Source organism: Saccopteryx leptura, chromosome 2 (assembly GCF_036850995.1).
Source record: "Saccopteryx leptura isolate mSacLep1 chromosome 2, mSacLep1_pri_phased_curated, whole genome shotgun sequence".
Classification (NCBI taxonomy): Eukaryota; Metazoa; Chordata; class Mammalia; order Chiroptera; family Emballonuridae; genus Saccopteryx; species Saccopteryx leptura.
Genome location: NC_089504.1, coordinates 314857179 through 314874694, shown reverse-complemented (window position 1 = coordinate 314874694; position 17516 = coordinate 314857179). Strand labels below are relative to the sequence as shown.

Here is a 17516-nt window from a genome sequence, read left to right as displayed (position 1 = left end):
AGCTGGGCTTATTTACACCCATGTCTCTGAGCAGGAAGAGCCCACCAGAGGCCCGAGTGCAGGGCGACCTGGGGCGGCCGGAGCCAGCAAGGAACTAGTTTTGGAGGACGGTTAGCATTGGAGTTTTCCAAACAAAATTCAAGGGGATACAGTTTCTTTTTCCCTTTCTTTTTAGAATAGGTTGCTGTCTCATTTTAAAAGGAGGAACAGACTTGATCTCAAATGAATCAGTGCCTGGAAGTCAGGCTCAGGGTATTCTTGAGAGATTTTTAAAGAGACCTTTAAAAAAACACTAAGATTTGAAAATTTCCCTTTTCTTCCTTTTTTTCCATCAAATTGTTTTTTCTCTAGTTTACAATTGGCACGTAAAGGGGTTTCCCTCTGAGTTTCACTTGCTTTATTTTTTGATGCTTAAGAGAAAAATCCATGTGATTATTTGTACTGACGTGCACCTTAAAAGAGGATTTTGCCTTGCTGGCCAATTCTGGGTCCTGACCATGCAGTCCCTGATTATATGTGAGATCTGGTAGGACGTAACTGGGACACGCTAGAAGATGAAGTCACATATCTAAAGTATATGTGTTGCAGTCATGTTGGTGTTGGAGAAGAAAGGGCACTATATAGTTAGAATTCAGGACTTCAGCACTGTCCACCTGAAACGAGATACTTCCTAGATTCCCGTGGGACAGGTCACAGTTCTGTATCATGTGATGTTCTCTTTGACTCATCAGGTAAGGCAGGGAGTGCTGCACACCCCCCAGCTCTCACTTAACCCTCCATCTCGGGCAGACCTCATGTAGCTTTAGTTTGAAACATACTGCAGAGTTCAGGTGACCTCTTCAAAATACTACCTCAGAATGAGGTAATGAATCATTATTTATTTTAAAATATGAACAGTCAGGAAGGAGCTCTAGAACACGAACGTGATGTAGGATTTGAACTTTCACGTATGCTTGTTTGCGAGCGCTGTCATCTTGTCCTGAAGGGCCGTGTCTGCATGCACAGTAATGCTGGAAAGGTAGCTCAGAGTGTCTGAATGTTGTCGCGAGGGGTGCCGGAACCAGTTCAGGGGCACCTTTCAGAGTCCCAACCTGAAGTCAGTTGCATGCAATTAAATAGCGATGGTATCACTTCACTAACAATTATATAATTTTAATTTTCAGTGGGCTCAGCAAGACATCATACCTTCACAATGAGTTAGCCACAGCTTTGTCACCTGCACAGGCATCCTGATAGACTGCCCAGCTCAGAGGGTAAAGGATGATGACCCGTTTTGCAAGATCCTCTCCACGTTAGCCTTACTAGTGCTAAGCATAGCAGCACATTGAGGCTGGCAGATTCCAACCGTTGGGCTGTTTTACAGAAACAGCCAGACATGGAAGGTTCACTGTGAGGATGAACAGGAACTAGCTGATAGACCATACATTGAAATGGTATAGGTGAGGCTCTAGAAAAACACCTTGACAATTTGCCAAATGATCTTACTGTGCCTTCATGATGCAATAAAAAAGCTAAAATTTTCACAGAAATCAGTGATGTGTGAAGAGAGCAGCCACTCTGGTCTAACTCAGCTGTGTCAATATTTTTTAAGAGCGCAATTTAGACTGCAAAGATCAATGCACTAAAGAGTTTATAGCCAAAATCACATTTAAAAAAGGACACCAGTAAATTTTCAGTGAACAAAATTATTTTTTTAAAGCGCATAACCCCTAGTGTAGCCAGATATATTTATCATATAGAGCAAATAGGTTGATGTCCTAGTTCAGTGACATTTCTAGAGAAACTTTTTCTACTCCCATTGATTCTTCAAAGCATGGAACTTTTATATAACAAATATTTGACAGGCATTTTAAGAAATTACTGTAGTTCAAGGCTGAAGTACTGTAAGCTGGGCAGCCGTCTTATGTGTTGACTTAGTGGGAAGAGGGAAGGAAGTTAAAACAAGGGACAGAGTTTGATTCTGTTTCCAGAATACTGCTGCCAACCTAGACACTGATTTTTCAGAGTTTGGAATATAAACTTGCCTCCCAGGACTGCTTGCAAATTAAGCGGAACTGTGCTGCTGATACTGTTTGGGGTGCTGTGCGGGCAGTGGGGTCCCTGGGGCTGCTTTATGTGGAGGCACGGACTAGTCAGTGACCTGGCCATGGGTGTGAACCGGTCACTCCGATATGCTTCATGTGTCTGTTTCATTCCTCACCGCCCCCAAGAAAGGCACTGTGCTGTCCTCGGCGAGTTTTCAAGATGTACTAAGATGTATGACTAAGGTCCACGGGGCACGGAGCACCCGAGGAGTGCAGTAGCGTCGCTGCCTGATGTGTGCGCTGGCCAGCAGAGAGGCCAGTGTTAGTCATGTTCTGTGTTGCTAGTTCTGGTAAAATTGAAAATACTAGTAAGATGTTTGTTATATCAGAACACTAGACAGTAAGCTTTGTTTTGTTTCCAGATAACTTATTTTTACTTCTGTTTGGACAAAGACATTTTGGGCTGTTTTACAGAAACACACAGCCAGACATGGAAGTGAAATTCAGTCCTAAATTTTATCAGTTGTAGAAAGGGTAATTAACAGTTTTTCTATTAGGTATTTTTAATGTAGAGGACAAAATCTTAAGTCCTAACATATTAAATTAAGGTAACAGTGCTTTATTGAAAAATGCATAGGGACCGTTAGTCCCCACCTCAAAGAAAATGTTTAAGTAGATCTTTTATTTCAGCATCACAACTTCAACTGTTAATTTAGTCTTAATTGATTACTAAATCAGTTTCATTGGGGAAAAAAAGGTTTTTTTTAGCTGTTCTGACCGATTAATTACAACGGTATCACCAGTTGTGCATGAGGACACAGCCTGCATCTGGTTTTTTGTGATGTGTTTTTTAAATAGAATTTTATAGATTGAAATACTCCATAAAAACAAAGAACTGAAATAATGTTTACTCATGTTAGTATCAAAAAAGGATTCATGCAAGCTGTCACATCCCCTGGCACACTAAGCAGGCCGCCCGGCCCCGTGAGCAGCTGGTTCTCATCCTGGTATCTGTGTACGGAATCAGGCTTGAATTCCACGCAAGAGACACGGCCAAGGAAGGGTTCCAGTTACAGGGGTGCAGGTGGGGATTAGGAGCAAGTTGCTTAGTGCCAGTTTTCTTTTGAAACTTACATGTTGCATTTGTGTGTTAAGCTTCTTTAACTCGTGTGTTTTGGTGGAGTAGGTGTTACATAGGAGGAAACTTCAGACCAGCATAAGCAACAAAGCTCATGGACTAGGCCCAACTATAGAGAAAAATGGACCAAATAGGACAGGGGGGGGGGGGGGCGTGGGAGTGAGGGTAGGGAGAAGTGGACAGGGTGGGAAATAAAAACCGTAATTATCTGAAATAACATGTAAGAGTGCAATAAGTATGCTTTTTATTCTAAGCTGTGAACGGTTTTTTAAAAAAAAATCATTCCTTCCTTACACATTTGTGTATGTTCTGGGGATAGCTGATTAAAGCAGCTACGAAAACATCATGCCTTTTTATTCACATTAATTAGCAACACAAGTGGCTAACCTTGATGTCTTATTTATCTTCATGTTTAGTTTACATACAGGGGGTGTGTGTGTGTGTGTGTGTGTGTGTGTGTGTGTGTGTGTGTGTGTGTTTTGAAAATGCATTCAGGTCCTGTGTTTCCTTGGCCATGCTCCATGCTGTAGTCTCGGTCTGGCCTTCATGATGTCGCCTGATCAGGAGGACTATCACAGTAACATCTTGTGGTAACCTCATTTGTCAGTTGTAAGGTCTGACCCTTTCCTTGGCCATTTCTGCTTCTAAAGCAGGAGTGTACAGCTGATCAGGGGATTAACGTAGACCGTTGACCGACATATTCCTTTGAATTCTCTACAGTAGTTATGATTGCTCTTTGGTTTAGACCGAGAAAAAGGACATCACACACACCCCCTTTCATGTACTTCTTGGTTTGAGGACAATTCTTCTACAGGCAGAGGAAAGGGAAATCTTCCTGTTGTAACTGAGGTGACTTAGTGGCTCCAGGTTCACCACTCCAACCTTGTGGCAGTTCACACACACATTCCTCTCGCTGCCTAAGGTTTGGGTGTGGTTCAGTTCCACTCAGCGTTGAAAGGGTTCTTGTCGAGTCTGGGGCGCACCCAGTGAACAGACGGGGACTTTTTAATTGTCCACAGACCTCTCTCTACCTGCTTTGCAAAAATTAAGGAGTAACTATTTTTAAAACTTATTTTTCAATTCATAAAAAAAAAAAGATTTATTTTCAGTCAAATGGATGTCATCTCTCTCTTGTCCCCTTATCCTCAGTGTTTGCTTGAATCTTATTTTTTTCCAATTCTTTCACTTCCTGACACTTTGGTTCTCTTTCCTGCTCAGGTCCCTTCATTTGTACTTTGGAATTTTTCTCATGTAAATTTGTACAATGGAAAATATTGTTCAGTTTGGGTAGAAAAAGCATGAAGAATTTAAAAAAAAGATAGCTGAAATTCAGATTGAAGAAATTTATTTGTGTAAAGTTATTTAAAAAAACTGTATTATATAACAGGCAAAAAAATTCTATGTACTTGATGTGAATATGCGAATACTGCTATAATAAAGATTGACTGCATGGAGAAGTCTTTTTCAACATTATTTTTCTAGCACCTCCCCTTCAATAAGGAAAGAGGGCAGGGTTCTGACACTTCTTCCAGGGAGGGGAGGGTCTGAGAAATGGACACTTTGTTTCACACATACAGTGTCGATTTCTGCTTGGTGGGTAGAGATTACTTAAGGAATAGTCAGTTGTCAAGAACTGATGCCTGCTACAGTAGTGGTGACGCTCGAGTATTTCAGTACTGCGACCTGACTCCCCTCCACATGCTCCATTCAAGTGCATGCTGTGATTGGATCGTTTAAGGAGTCTGTCTGGAGCTTTTGAACTTTTTGGATACAACATCCAATAATACATTTTTGTAGGAACATAGATTGTACATATAGAATGTATATATATTTGAAACTGCACTCTTTTTTTTTCTTTAAAGGGACAGAGAGAGAGTCAGAGAGAGGGATAGATAGGGACAGACAGGAACGGAGAGAGATGAGAAGCATCAATCATCAGTTTTTCATTACGACACCTTAGTTGTTCATTGATTGCTTTCTCATATGTGCCTTGACCGTGGGCCTTCAGCAGACCAAGTGACCCCTTGCTCAAGCCAGCAACCTTGGGTCCAAGCTGGTGAGCTTTTTGCTCAAACCAGATGAGCCAGCGCTCAAGCTGGCGACCTCAGGGTCTTGAACCTGGGTCTTCCACATCCCAGTCTGACGCTCTATCTACTGTGCCACCGCCTGGTCAGGCTGTGCACTCATTTTTTATTTCATTATTTTTAATGCTGGTACCCCAAAGAGTTGGTTTTGTGCATTTGATTTGAAAGACACATAGTATGTCTTCAAACTATGTCAAATTACTGAGCAGTTTCCAGAAGTAGTTTTGAGACTTCACAGGGAAACACGACATTCCCATGCAGTGGCACCTTAAATGTCTTGTTTTAGGCAGAGAGGAGGGGCAGTACCGCATCTGCTGGGATGTCCAATTACAGCAAAGTCCATATGAGAGCTTGTCTATAAAAATCAATCTGGGATTGAGGAAGTCGCTGTAAATGTAGCTTAGACCCAGTTGTCCAGAAATAAGTTACTTCCATTTACAGGGTATTTCCTTTACGCCAGACATTCTAAGGGCTTTACGTGCTAGCCCATTTAATCTGTTTAATCCACGTACAGATGAGGAAATTGAGGCTTAGATCAAGTAAATCGTCTGCCTGCTCTCATTGCTAGTAACAGGCAGAGCTGTGAGTCAGAGCCACAGCCTGACTCCAACCTGGGTTTTTTGTTTTTTTTTTTAACTTTATTTATATTTTACAGAGACAGTGAGTCAGAGAGAGGGATAGACAGGGACAGACAGACAGGAACGGAGAGAGATGAGAAGCATCAATCATTAGTTTTTCATTGCATGTTGCAACATCTTAGTTGTTCATTGATTGCTTTCTCATATGTGCCTTGACCACGGGCCTTCAGCAGACCGAGTAACCTCTTGCTGGAGCCAGTGACCTTGGGTTCAAGCTGGTGGGCTTTTGCTCAAACCAGATGAGCCCGCGCTCAAGCTGGCGACCTCGGGGTCTCGAACCTGGGTCCTCTGCATCCCAGTCCAACGCTCTATCCACTGCGCCACCGCCTGGTCAGGCAAGCCCAGGTTCTTAAGCACAGTGCTAGTCGTCCAGGCAGCTGGTGAGTGGTACAGTCAGTTCCTCAACCATTGTTTTATATAGAATGAAAGAAAACGTCAGTATACCACAGGTAAATACTGTTACATAAAACTTTTGGATTTTTTATACATGTTATTTATATTTTAGGTCACAATGTACAGTTACTTCTTAGGACTAGGTCATGCTGAACTAACTCTGAGATAAGCTGACTTAACCTAGAGCCAGCTAGACAGGATTTGAACCTCAGTGCTCTAATTAGCTGTATGACAAGGTACCTACCTTGCCTGTAGACCAACTTCCCTGCCTAGAGAATGAAAAGACTGAGGATCTAATAAGTTAACATATGCAGAGTGCTTACCACAGTGCCTAGCCCATGGTCGGCTTTCGCTCTGGTTTATGTATAGCCACCATCAAAGGTACCAAGTGTCTCTCCAGGACCCTCCCACTTGGTCTTTTCCCATAAGCTGTAATAGCAGCCTGTTCCTGTGAGAGAAGGTTAGGAACAATCTCTGCATCCGCTCAGACTGGCTTCCCGGCCGGAGTGTGGAAGAGGCCCCAGTATGTGGAGGCCGTGCTGCCCGAGTTTAAAAGACTGCTGTTTATAAGTTATCTTTTATTTCAAGGCAAGCTATTCTGATTGGTTTCTAAGGAAAAGGGGTAATGGCATGATCCTCTTTGAGTTAACTGTTATGATTTGTCTTCTTCCCCCAAAACTTGAGTGATAAGGCCAGGCTTGGGGCAACAAAAGGAGACAAAAGTACGGAGATCTGATGGACTTTCAGACTAAATAGTTAACAGCTGAGACGACTCACTTTTATACAGATGAATAAGCACAAAACCAAGGAGAGTGTCGCCAGGCCTGACCAGGCAGTGGTGCAGTAGATAGGGTGTCGGACTGGGATGTTGAGAACCCAGGTCCAAAACCTGGAAGTCACTGGCTTGAGCGCAGGGTCACTGGCTTGAGTGTGGGATCATAGACGTGACCCCATGGTTGCTGGCTTGAGCCCTAGGTCACTGACTTGAGCAAGTGCTCCCTGGCTCTGCTGTAGCCTCCCCCAACCACCACCCTGTCAAGGCACATATGAGAAAGCAATCAATGAACAACTAAGGTACCACAATGAAGACTCGATGCTTCTCATCTCCCTTCCTGTCTGTCCCTATTTGTCTGTTGAAAAAAAAAAAACACAAAAAATGGTGTCACCAGCACCCCCTGCAGCAGGCTCAGAGCCCCTGGAGCTTGCTTCAGCTTTGTCATTATGCCCACAGACCATTCAGAACCGAAGAGGGAGAGCAACCTAAGGACCAGGAATGCTCAAGCCATACCCCCACCCACCCGGCTCAGCCTGCAGTAGGTTCTCACTGCACTGCACATAAATCTAAACCTGCAACCATGACCTATGAACTCATCTACCCCAACCTCCTCACCTGCTGGAACCCCACCAGACTTTCTGTTCCTTAAACACAGTGACTCTGGTCACATCCTAGACTTGGTCCTTGCTGTTCCTTGTTCCTACAGCACTCTCCCAACACACTCGCACAACCAGTTCCTCCTCCCAGTTCAGGGTTCAGCTCAGATGCTTTCCCCACCCTCCCAAAAGACCACCCACTTTAGCACAACACCCAGGGTTCCTTCCTTCCTAGCACTTAGTAAACCGTACTGTCTCCCCTCCCTAAAATCGAAGTTCCTTGTGAACAGAACCATTCCTGTGCTGCTTGGCACTGTATTCCCAGTGCCTAGGATCAAAACCCTGTATTAAAAATATGCACAACCTGACTAGGTGTGGCACAGTGGATAGAGCATCGGACTGGGATGCGGAGGACCCAGGTTCGAGATCCCGAGGTTGCCAGCTTGAGCGTGGGCTCATCTGGCAAAGCTCACCAGCTTGGACCCAAGGTCTCTGGCTCGAGCAAGGGGTTACTCGGTCTGCTGAAGGCCCACGGTCAAGGCACATATGAGAAAGCAATCAATGAACAACTAAGGTGTCGCAATGAAAAACTGATGATTGGTGCTTATCTCTCTCCATTCCTGTCTGTCTGTCCATATCTAACCCTCTCTCTGACTCAGTCTCTGTTAAAAAAAAAAATACACACACACACACACACACACACACACAGTCATGCTTCTTGGCATGTCATTAAACCCCTCTGTGCTGCAGATTTTTATCTGTGGATAGAGGAAAATACTGTCCCGTTGAGTCTCAGAACTGTGATGTCACAGACAGCTGCAGAGTACTTGAGACAAATTTCAGAAAAAGTAGACTACACTTCTCCCTTGTGTCCCATTCCTCCAGCCCTAAGAATTCCCAGTTGAAATTCTTTTGAGCTCTACAAATGGCCACTGAATACAGTGCCCAGCCCACAAGAGAGATGTAAACAAGAGACTGCCCTGATCACTAACTTCTGTACATTCAGGGGAATACGTCAGCAACAGAGAAATGGCAAGTTTCTACATTAACTGTCAACATATGTATGGCAAAGGTATTAGCTCAGGAGGCTGGCGGTATGGCACCGTAGTTAATTGTGGGGTCGGACCTAATGTTGCCCCTCAATGTGTGACCCTAAGCAGGTTGCTTCAGCCCCCTGAGCCTCGATGTCCTCAGGGATAAAGGGTGCCTGAGAGGACCCAATGAAAGGGCCGGTAAGCAACTGACAGGAAACAATCCACAGCAGGGGGCTGTCATCAGAAACACCCATACTCAGTTCCTTGTTCATGACCGAAACGCTTTAATTTACAACTTCAATAATAGAATATGAAGTCCACCACTTCTGGAAACTCTCACCTGGCCCCTGCGGAGAAACAAAAGTGGGAAGCTGTCAGTGCTTTTATTTTCTAGAATCAAACCCATCATTCTTTTCATCCAATCAGCAAGCACCGCTGGGCACCAATCACAAGAGCGGTCTTTCAGGGGGCTGAGCACATCTCCGTGCTCTCTCCCAGGCCTTACAGTCCAGTTGTTAAACATTGAATGACGGTGTGTGGGAACACAGGAAGCCTGTGCGAGGACCCCAAAGGATCAGTGGTACAGACACACCACCCGGGGCAGCAGGGCTGGGAAGCACTGGGGCCTCTCACTGTCCACAGCACCCGGAGACATGACAAGCTGTAAAACAACTTTACCGCCTGCCCTGCCCTTCGGTGACACTTTTTCCATCCCCTCTCCCTAGACACCCCAAAACTGCTGTAACTTTCATGTCAGTGAGCTACTTCTAATTAAAATTATAGAGGCAATACTAAATAATACAACTTAATGGAAACACTCCACTATCATTTGATGCTTCCTATCCTTTCAAACAATTTCCACGGTATTTTGAATGATGGCAATGAAATTGTGCAATGATTAACTTAAAAACATGTTAAATGAGAATGTCTTAACTGGAGGGGCTGAGGGAAAGGGACTCCTCTTCGCACTTTCCTTTTGAAAGGACAACTGAGCTGACCTCCAGAATGAAGGGCAGTCACCCTTGACTGTTTGAGGAGCTGATTTCCATGCAATCCACAGCATAACACGCCCCTATGCTGGAACTCTCCATGTAAATGCTAGGGGTAGAACACTAGTATTTTCACAACTACAAACATACACGTAAGCTCCTATCTGCCTTGTTCCCCTGTAGTCCCTGTGGAGAGTTGGTACTTAAAATAGGAAAAAAGAGTTTTAAAAAATATACAATAAAAAGGAACGAGAGCAAATCAGGGGGAGGGGCAGTGACGGCAGCAAATGTGAAAATACTAAATTCAGAAACTGAACACAGGACATAGTCAACTGTTCTTCGTATTGATAGAAGATGTACTATTTCTTCGAGACTACCATAAGTACAAAGTCAATTACAAAGTTTACTGACAAAAGGTCAATATAACTTTAGAACAATAGAAATCCAGGGCCTGCCTGCTTGTAAAGAGCCGGGTCCACACTCTCAGTCTTCATTGTCAGGAAGGATGCCCAACTCTTCATCCGTCCACTGGGAAGGATCTGGATACGGAAAGTGACCCTGGTGACATCATTAAAAAAAAATTTTTTTAAGTCAATCTATACTCCACACAATACATTTAAAAAGAAATCTTGAGAGAGAAAAAACGTGGTCAGGCTGGAACACACACAGCCCGTGACATGCCACAGGAACAAACCCTACCACCTCACTCGGTGGTCCACTCACACTTCGATCTGGTCAATGTAAGCTGCAGCCTGAATGTTAAAAACTTGCCCCTTCGGAAGCTGTCAGCAGGAGTTTGAGTCTGTCTGTGATGGAGTAACGGAGGGCAGGGGGAATGGAGACTCCTGCATTTCAAAGGTACCCACATCTCAACAATGTCGTAAAGCCCTGGCACAGCATGACGAATGTCCCAAACTGTCCTATCATTGCTGGGCAACAAGGGCACAGAAATGGTCTACAAGAAATGGGCTATTACTCAACCTGATGATTCTAAATGCTGATTTAATTTTTAAACCTGCTGCTGTTTATTTTATTTTATTTATTTTTTATTCATTTTAGAGAGGAGAGAGAGAGGAGAGAGAGACAGGGGGGAGGAGCTGGAAGCATCAACTCCCATATGTGCCTTGACCAGGCAAGCCCAGGGTTTCGAACTGGCGACCTCAGCATTTCCAGGTCGACGCTTTATCCACTGCGCCACCACAGGTCAGGTCAAACCTGCTGCTGTTTAAATTTAACATTTTTCCCTACCCTAAAAACAAACTAAATGTGTTAAAATTCAAAGCATCCTGGATGAATAAGCACAGATTTCCGTGCCTTACAGGCACCACTTCCTAGAAAACAGGGTCTGTGTGGACACGATAAAAGCTCTGTTGAGGCCAGTGACGTGAGAAAGTCACCAGTAACTAAGCTCCCACCTTCAAACAAAGTAGCCCACATCTGTCCCACCCCAATGTGGCTGCCTGGGGCCCCCTCTAGACAGACTAGATAATAGATAACATCATTTAAAGAATTTAAGTGTGACACTTAACCCACCCACGAACCCCTGGTTCAGAAGGTAAAGGAATTAAGTTTCTAGTCTCCTTCCAGTAGGGCACACTAACACAAACACAAGACTTAAGATGACCTGCATGCCCATCCTTTAGTAGAAGAGGTGAGCAAGAATAAGTCTCACTGAGTAACAGGATTCCTGCATCCTCACAGGACAAACCCCCTTGTCACGGGGATACATTCCAAAACCCCTGGCAGATGCCTGAAACCACAGGTCGTACTGAACCCTACGCAGACGCATTTTTCTATACACACATGCTTTTTCCCTTTAAGGGAGCACTTTACAGCTTCCTTTTGGAATATCTGAATTGCCAGCACGACGATTCTCATGCTTTGGGGCCATTATTAAGTAAAGTAAAAGTGACTTGTACTGCCATACTACAACAGTCGGTCTGATAACTGAGACGGCTACTAAGTGACTGGCAGTGCCTTCGGCGTGGTGACGCTGGACAAAGCCTGGGGCAGACACAGAGGAGGACAGTACAAGATTTCATCCTGCTACTCAGAATGGCGCACAATTTAAAACTTCTAAATTGTTTATTTCTGCCTGACCTGTGGTGGCGCAGTGGATAAAGCGTTGACCTGGAAATGCTGAGATCACCGGTTCGAAACCCTGGGCTTGCCTAGTCAAGGCACATATGGGAGTTGATGCTTCCAGCTCCTCCCCCCCTTCTGTCTCTCCTCTGTCTCTCCCTCTCCTCTCTAAAATGAATAAAAATTAAAAAAATTTTTAAAAATTAAATTGTTTATTTCTGGGATTTTCCATTTAATATTATCAGACCACAGCTGACCCAGGTAGATAAAACCAAGGAAAGCAAAACCACAGGTAGAAAAAGTCTACACACAGATTAAAGAAAGACAAGCTAGGCTATTACTTCCCCCCCCCCCCCCCCAGAACATTCCCCAGCACTCACCAACACGGCGTCTGAGTCGTGCCAAAAGCGCCAGAGGATCCAGAACCACATCAACCCACTGAAGAACTCGCCCTTGATCACCTGGGATCTGGTGAGCTGGGGGAACTGTCGGTACCGGGGCTCAATGTGCACGCCACCACCAGCACTGCGGGACAGAAGAATGCTGAGCAGCCTGCTACACCTTCAAAGTGCTCTGTCATCCAGAACTCAGAGTTACATCCAGAAACTACTACTGACATCTCACCTCCTCCACGAAATACAGGATGACAGTGCTCCACAATCCCTCAAAAAAAAGATTTTTTTTTAAATCACTTCTCATAAGCTCATTTGAAACTTATATAACGGCAAGGACTGGCCTGAACTGACAAGAGGCCAATAAATGATTTTCCTTTAGTGAACATTCATCTTACACCGGAAATATGAATGTGTCAAGAATGATATACTGGCCCCAAGAGTTTGAGTTAAGGGATTGTGACCCTATAAGTAAGTAATCACTAGTTTATCCAGAAAAACAGATAACACATTTTGTTCTATTTTAGCCATTTATTTCAAAGGCAAATTATGCCCTCTGCTCTTTTACAATCTTTACAAAAAGACCGCTCTGTGAGAAAGAGGATGCTGTGTCAATAAGCTTCCTCTTTGATAAGTTTTAGATTTATCAAATTATAAGGGCCCATCCACTAAACTCATGAAATAAGATTTAAGAATTATAGTGCAAACTATTTTCAATCTCCACATTTCATTATTGCTAGAGTGATGTGTTGTTTTAACTATAATGACATAAATAGGTGTTCAAACCAGGATTTTAAAGTGTCCAGTTTAAACACAAAACTGTGCCATAACTTTCTGTGAAAATAACATTTTAAAAACACAAACCAGATCATATTACTCTGAGGTTTAAAGCCCTTATAGCAGCGATTCTCAACCTGTGGGTCGTGACTCCGGCGGGGGTCGAACGACCAAAACACAGGGTTCACCTAAAGCCATCGGAAAATACATATTTATTATACAATACATTTTTAAATAAAATATGTATTTCTGATGGCTTTAGGCGACCCCTAAGTTTTGGTCGTTCGACCCCCGCCGGGGTTGTGACCCACAGGTTGAGAACCGCTGCCTTATAGCTTTCCATCCCATTTGTCACCTACAAGGCCCTCCCTAATCTGGCCCCTGGCCTGTCTCTCTGACCCCATCTCTACCACTTCCCTCTGCTCCCCCTACTCCAGCCTCCAGGGCTTGCGGGACCATCAGCAGACTCAGAACCTCTCTGCACGTGCTGTCCCCTTTGTGGGAGGGCTCTTCCTGGCATCTCTGCATGGCTGACTTCTCATCACTCAGGTCCTAGTTCAAATCAGTCTCTCAGGCAAGCATTCCCTCATCCTGCACAGTAACCTACCACCCCCCTCCCAGACACTCTATCAGGCGTCCCCAAACTACGGCCCCGTGGGCAGCATGCGGCCCCCTGAGGCCATTTATCTGGCCCCCCGCTGCACTTCTGGAAGGGGCACCTCTTTCATTGGTGGTCAGTAAGCCCTCCAACGGTCTGTGGGACAGTGAATTGGCCCCCTGTGTAAAAAGTTTGGGGACCCCTGCCCCTCTGCTTCCGTTTCCTCATGCCACTCAACAGTGCCTACACACATTCTTTCTTCTCTACGTGCATGTGTCCTCTCTCCAGAATGGAAGCTCCATTATCTATCTTTACATTGCTCAATCCCCAGCACCCAGAAAGGATCCTGGAATCTAGAAGATGCTCCATAAATATTTCATCACTTAATTCCTACTCACACTGTGAAATCAGCATGTAGTACGGAAGCACTGAGACCTCAGTGAAGAGGAGCACCCCCCAGTCTCCCCATGCAGGGCCAAGGGCGACTGCTGGTAGTTCTCCAATGCTGTCTGCTCAGGTCACCTGGGCCTTTTCCTTCTTCCCATCCCACACCTGTCCCAGCTCCATTTCCTTAATAAATACGTGACTTTAAGCAAGTCACACCTCTAATTTCCCTGATTCTCAGTTCCCTCACAAGTTAAATAATACTTGTATGGTCCTTACGATGCACAAACAACTATCCTAAGACACTTTAGAGAACTGTAATTCATTTAATTCCCTAGAAGTCAACATTATTATCCCCACTGTATAGGTGAGAAAACTGAGGTATGAAGAGATCAAGAAACTTCCCAGGTCATAACAGCTCATGTGCAGGCACTAGCCCGCACTGCCTCTTGGTCAAGAGTAAATGATGGTCCAAGGGGTCTGAACGCCACCTGGAGAAGTCCAAGGTACTATTTTCAGCCCCCCTCTTGCTCAATCTCTGCACTACCAGTTTGTTTTTTGGCAGGTGTACTCTCCCTTGGCATCTCAGCGCTAAGCTCTCCACTTGGCTTCTTGGGCTACACACCTCACCAGGTGACTCTTTTGCTCACTCTCTTAAATGCTGGTGTTGCAAGAGTGAACCCTAATGTAAAATATAAAATTTGGGTGGCAATGCTGTGTCAATGTAGGATCACCCTTCCCAACAAATGGTACCACTGGGACGGAAGATGTTGACGGTAGAGGAGGCTGATGCATAGGTGTTGGAGGGATTATATATGGCAAATCTCTGTACCTTCCGTTCAATTTTGCCCTGAACTTTAAACTGCTTTAAAAAAGTAAATGTGCCTGACCAGGCGGTGGCGCAGTGGATAGAGCACCAGACTGGGATGTGGAAGGCCCAGGTTTGAGACCTCGAGGTCGCTAGCTTGAGCGCAGGCTCATCTGGCTTGAGCAAGGCTCACCAGCTTGAGCCCAAGGTCGCTGGCTCGAGCAAAGGGTCACTCAGTCTGCAGTAGCCCCCTGGTCAAGGCACATATGAGAAAGCAATCAACGAACAACTAAGGTGCCAACAAAGAGTTGATGCTAGCCTGACCAGGCGGTGGCGCAGTGGATAGAGCGTTGGACTGGGATGCGGAGGACCCAGGTTCAAGACCCAGAGGTCGCCAGCCTGACCGTGGGCTCATCTGGCTTGAGCAAAGCTCACCAGCTTGGACCCAAGGCCCCTGGCTTGAGCAAGGGGTTACTTGGTCTGCTGTAGCCCCACCGTCAGGGCACATATGAGAAAGCAATTAATGAACTAAAGTGTCGCAACGAAAAACTAATGATAGATGCTTCTCATCTCTCTCCGTTCCTGTCTGTCTGTCTGTCCCTATCTATCCCCCCCCCCCGTCTCTGTAAAAAAAAAAAAGAATTGATGCTTTCTCTCTCCCTTTCTGTCTGTCTGTCTCTCTCTCTCATTAAATAAATAATTTTTTTTAAAAAAATGGTGGTTGCTACTATTTTAAAAAAAAAAAAAAAGTAAATCTATTTTTAAAATAAAAGAAAAATTCTGACATTGTCCCCGCATGCACTTTAGCTCTCTGCTCTCCCATGCTTCCTGACTCCTCTCCCTCTCTCAGTGATCGCCTCCACTCCTATGTCTTTTTTTTTTTTTTTTTTTTTTCTCTTCATTTTTCTGAAGCTGGAAACAGGGAGAGATAGTCAGACAGACTCCCGCACGCGCCCGACCGGGATCCACCCGGCACGCCCACCAGGGGCGGCGCTCTGCCCCCCAGGGGGCGATGCTCTGCCCATCCTGGGCGTCGCCATATTGCGACCAGAGCCACTCTAGCGCCTGAGGCAGAGGCCACAGAGCCATCCCCAGCGCCCGGGCCATCTTTGCTCCAGTGGAGCCTTGGCTGCGGGAGGGGAAGAGAGAGACAGAGAGGAAAGCGCGGCGGAGGGGTGGAGAAGCAAATGGGCGCTTCTCCTATGTGCCCTGGCCAGGAATCGAACCCGGGTCCTCCGCACGCTAGGCCAACGCTCTACCGCTGAGCCAACCGGCCAGGGCTCTCACTCCTATGTCTTAAGAGAACTAATTCTACAACCTGCAGCCAGAGTGATTTTTCAAAATGAAAGCCTGGCCACATGACAGCTGATTGAAACTTCTCAACGACCGCTGTCGCCGTTTTAAGTTCTTCAGCCAGGCATAATGACTCTCTACCACTTCCTCCTTGTTTTTTTTTGTTTGTTTGTTTGTTTTTATTTATTCATTTTTAGAGAGGAGAGAGACAGAGGGAGGAGCTGAAAGCATCAACTCCCATATGTGCCTTGACCAGGCAAGCCCAGGGTTTCGAACCGGCGACCTCAGCATTTCCAGGTCGACGCTTTATCCACTGCGCCACCACAGGTCAGGCCACTTCCTCCTTGTGACCTAAGGTCTCCAGCCTCACCACTGCCACTCCTGTCCTCACATTTGGCTTCAAAAGACACAGTGTACATACATACAGGTTGTTCCCTCCGCCTGGACCGCCCTGGCTTCCCCAGATGTGTCCACATCGAGATGTTAATTTCCCGAGGACAGGGTCACCCTGGTGCAGGGGTTTGTTCTCCCCCCGCCCTCCACTCACCCATATACACAGTGTTTTATATCTGCCAGACTAAACAGCCTCCCTACTCTCCTCCCCCCGTAACCAGCTCTGCCCAACCCGGGGTCGCGGAGCAGGAGAGAGGCATCTCCCACCCTGCCCAGAAGGACTACAAGTCCCAGCATGCCTCGGGGTGGAGATCACTGCAGGACCTGAGTCCGCCCTAGGCGGCCAGCGTCAAGGTGAGGCCGTCCCGGAGACGGGCGCTATCCGTTAGAAGCAGGGGAAGCCCCAACCCCCGGCCCACACTCACTGACGGACTCCACTCCCAGCCGCCCGCTCGCGGAGGCCTCTGAAGAGGCTGCCTCCACCGCGAACGAAAGGCGCCACCCGCGTCAGAGCCGACATGCCAGTCCGAGAGTTCGCACGGCCGCCCCCAGGCTGCACCACTGCGCGTACGTCACTTCCCGGTGCCACCCCCGGGACGTCAGCGGCGTCGCCCCGCCCCTCTCCCTTATGGTGACTTTCAAGGGGAGGGGAGCAAGCAGCCGTTCCTCTCTCTAATAGCACGTCAGTCCCGTGGCTGGGGAAGGCCGCGCGCTGGGAGGGACCCGGCGTGTAGCGGCTTAGAGGAGGCGCCCTCCGCCCCGCCAATGGTGTAGTAGTCGGCCTCAGGCGTTGCTAAGGAACGGCTCTGACGTATTCGGCTGGGCGGGGCCGCGCCCCTCGGGATGGGGTTGCGGAGACTGGGGGGACGGGGGGCGGGGGTGAGCGCATCCCGTGATCCCGGTCTCGGCGCCTCGCTTAGGTGCCCCTCTGTTCCGCGTATGCCGAGAACCCCTGACACCGAGTCTGAACTCGCTCCTCCCTACCTGTGCTGAGCGGGGCGGTGTTTTCCCACCTGAACCTGCCGCTCTGCCTGCGCCGCCTGACTTAGCTGCCTTCCAGACACTCTTTAAATTGCCAAATCCATTGTGAACCAGTGGTCCTTCCCAAAGCTGGGTTT

General features: G+C 46.4%; 1 protein-coding gene across 1 annotated transcript; it reads right to left on the bottom strand.

The window, feature by feature from the left end:
* Nucleotides 1-8942: 8942 nt before the first annotated feature.
* Nucleotides 8943-16972, bottom strand: NDUFB2 (NADH:ubiquinone oxidoreductase subunit B2). The gene is made up of 4 exons (XM_066362891.1): nucleotides 16824-16972; nucleotides 12134-12278; nucleotides 10127-10229; nucleotides 8943-9029 (listed from the first exon to the last, which is right to left on the bottom strand). The coding sequence occupies exons 1-3, from the start codon at nucleotides 16916-16918 to the stop codon at nucleotides 10155-10157; spliced, it is 315 nt and encodes a 104-aa protein (XP_066218988.1). The 5' UTR covers nucleotides 16919-16972; the 3' UTR covers nucleotides 8943-9029; nucleotides 10127-10154.
* Nucleotides 16973-17516: the final 544 nt, after the last annotated feature.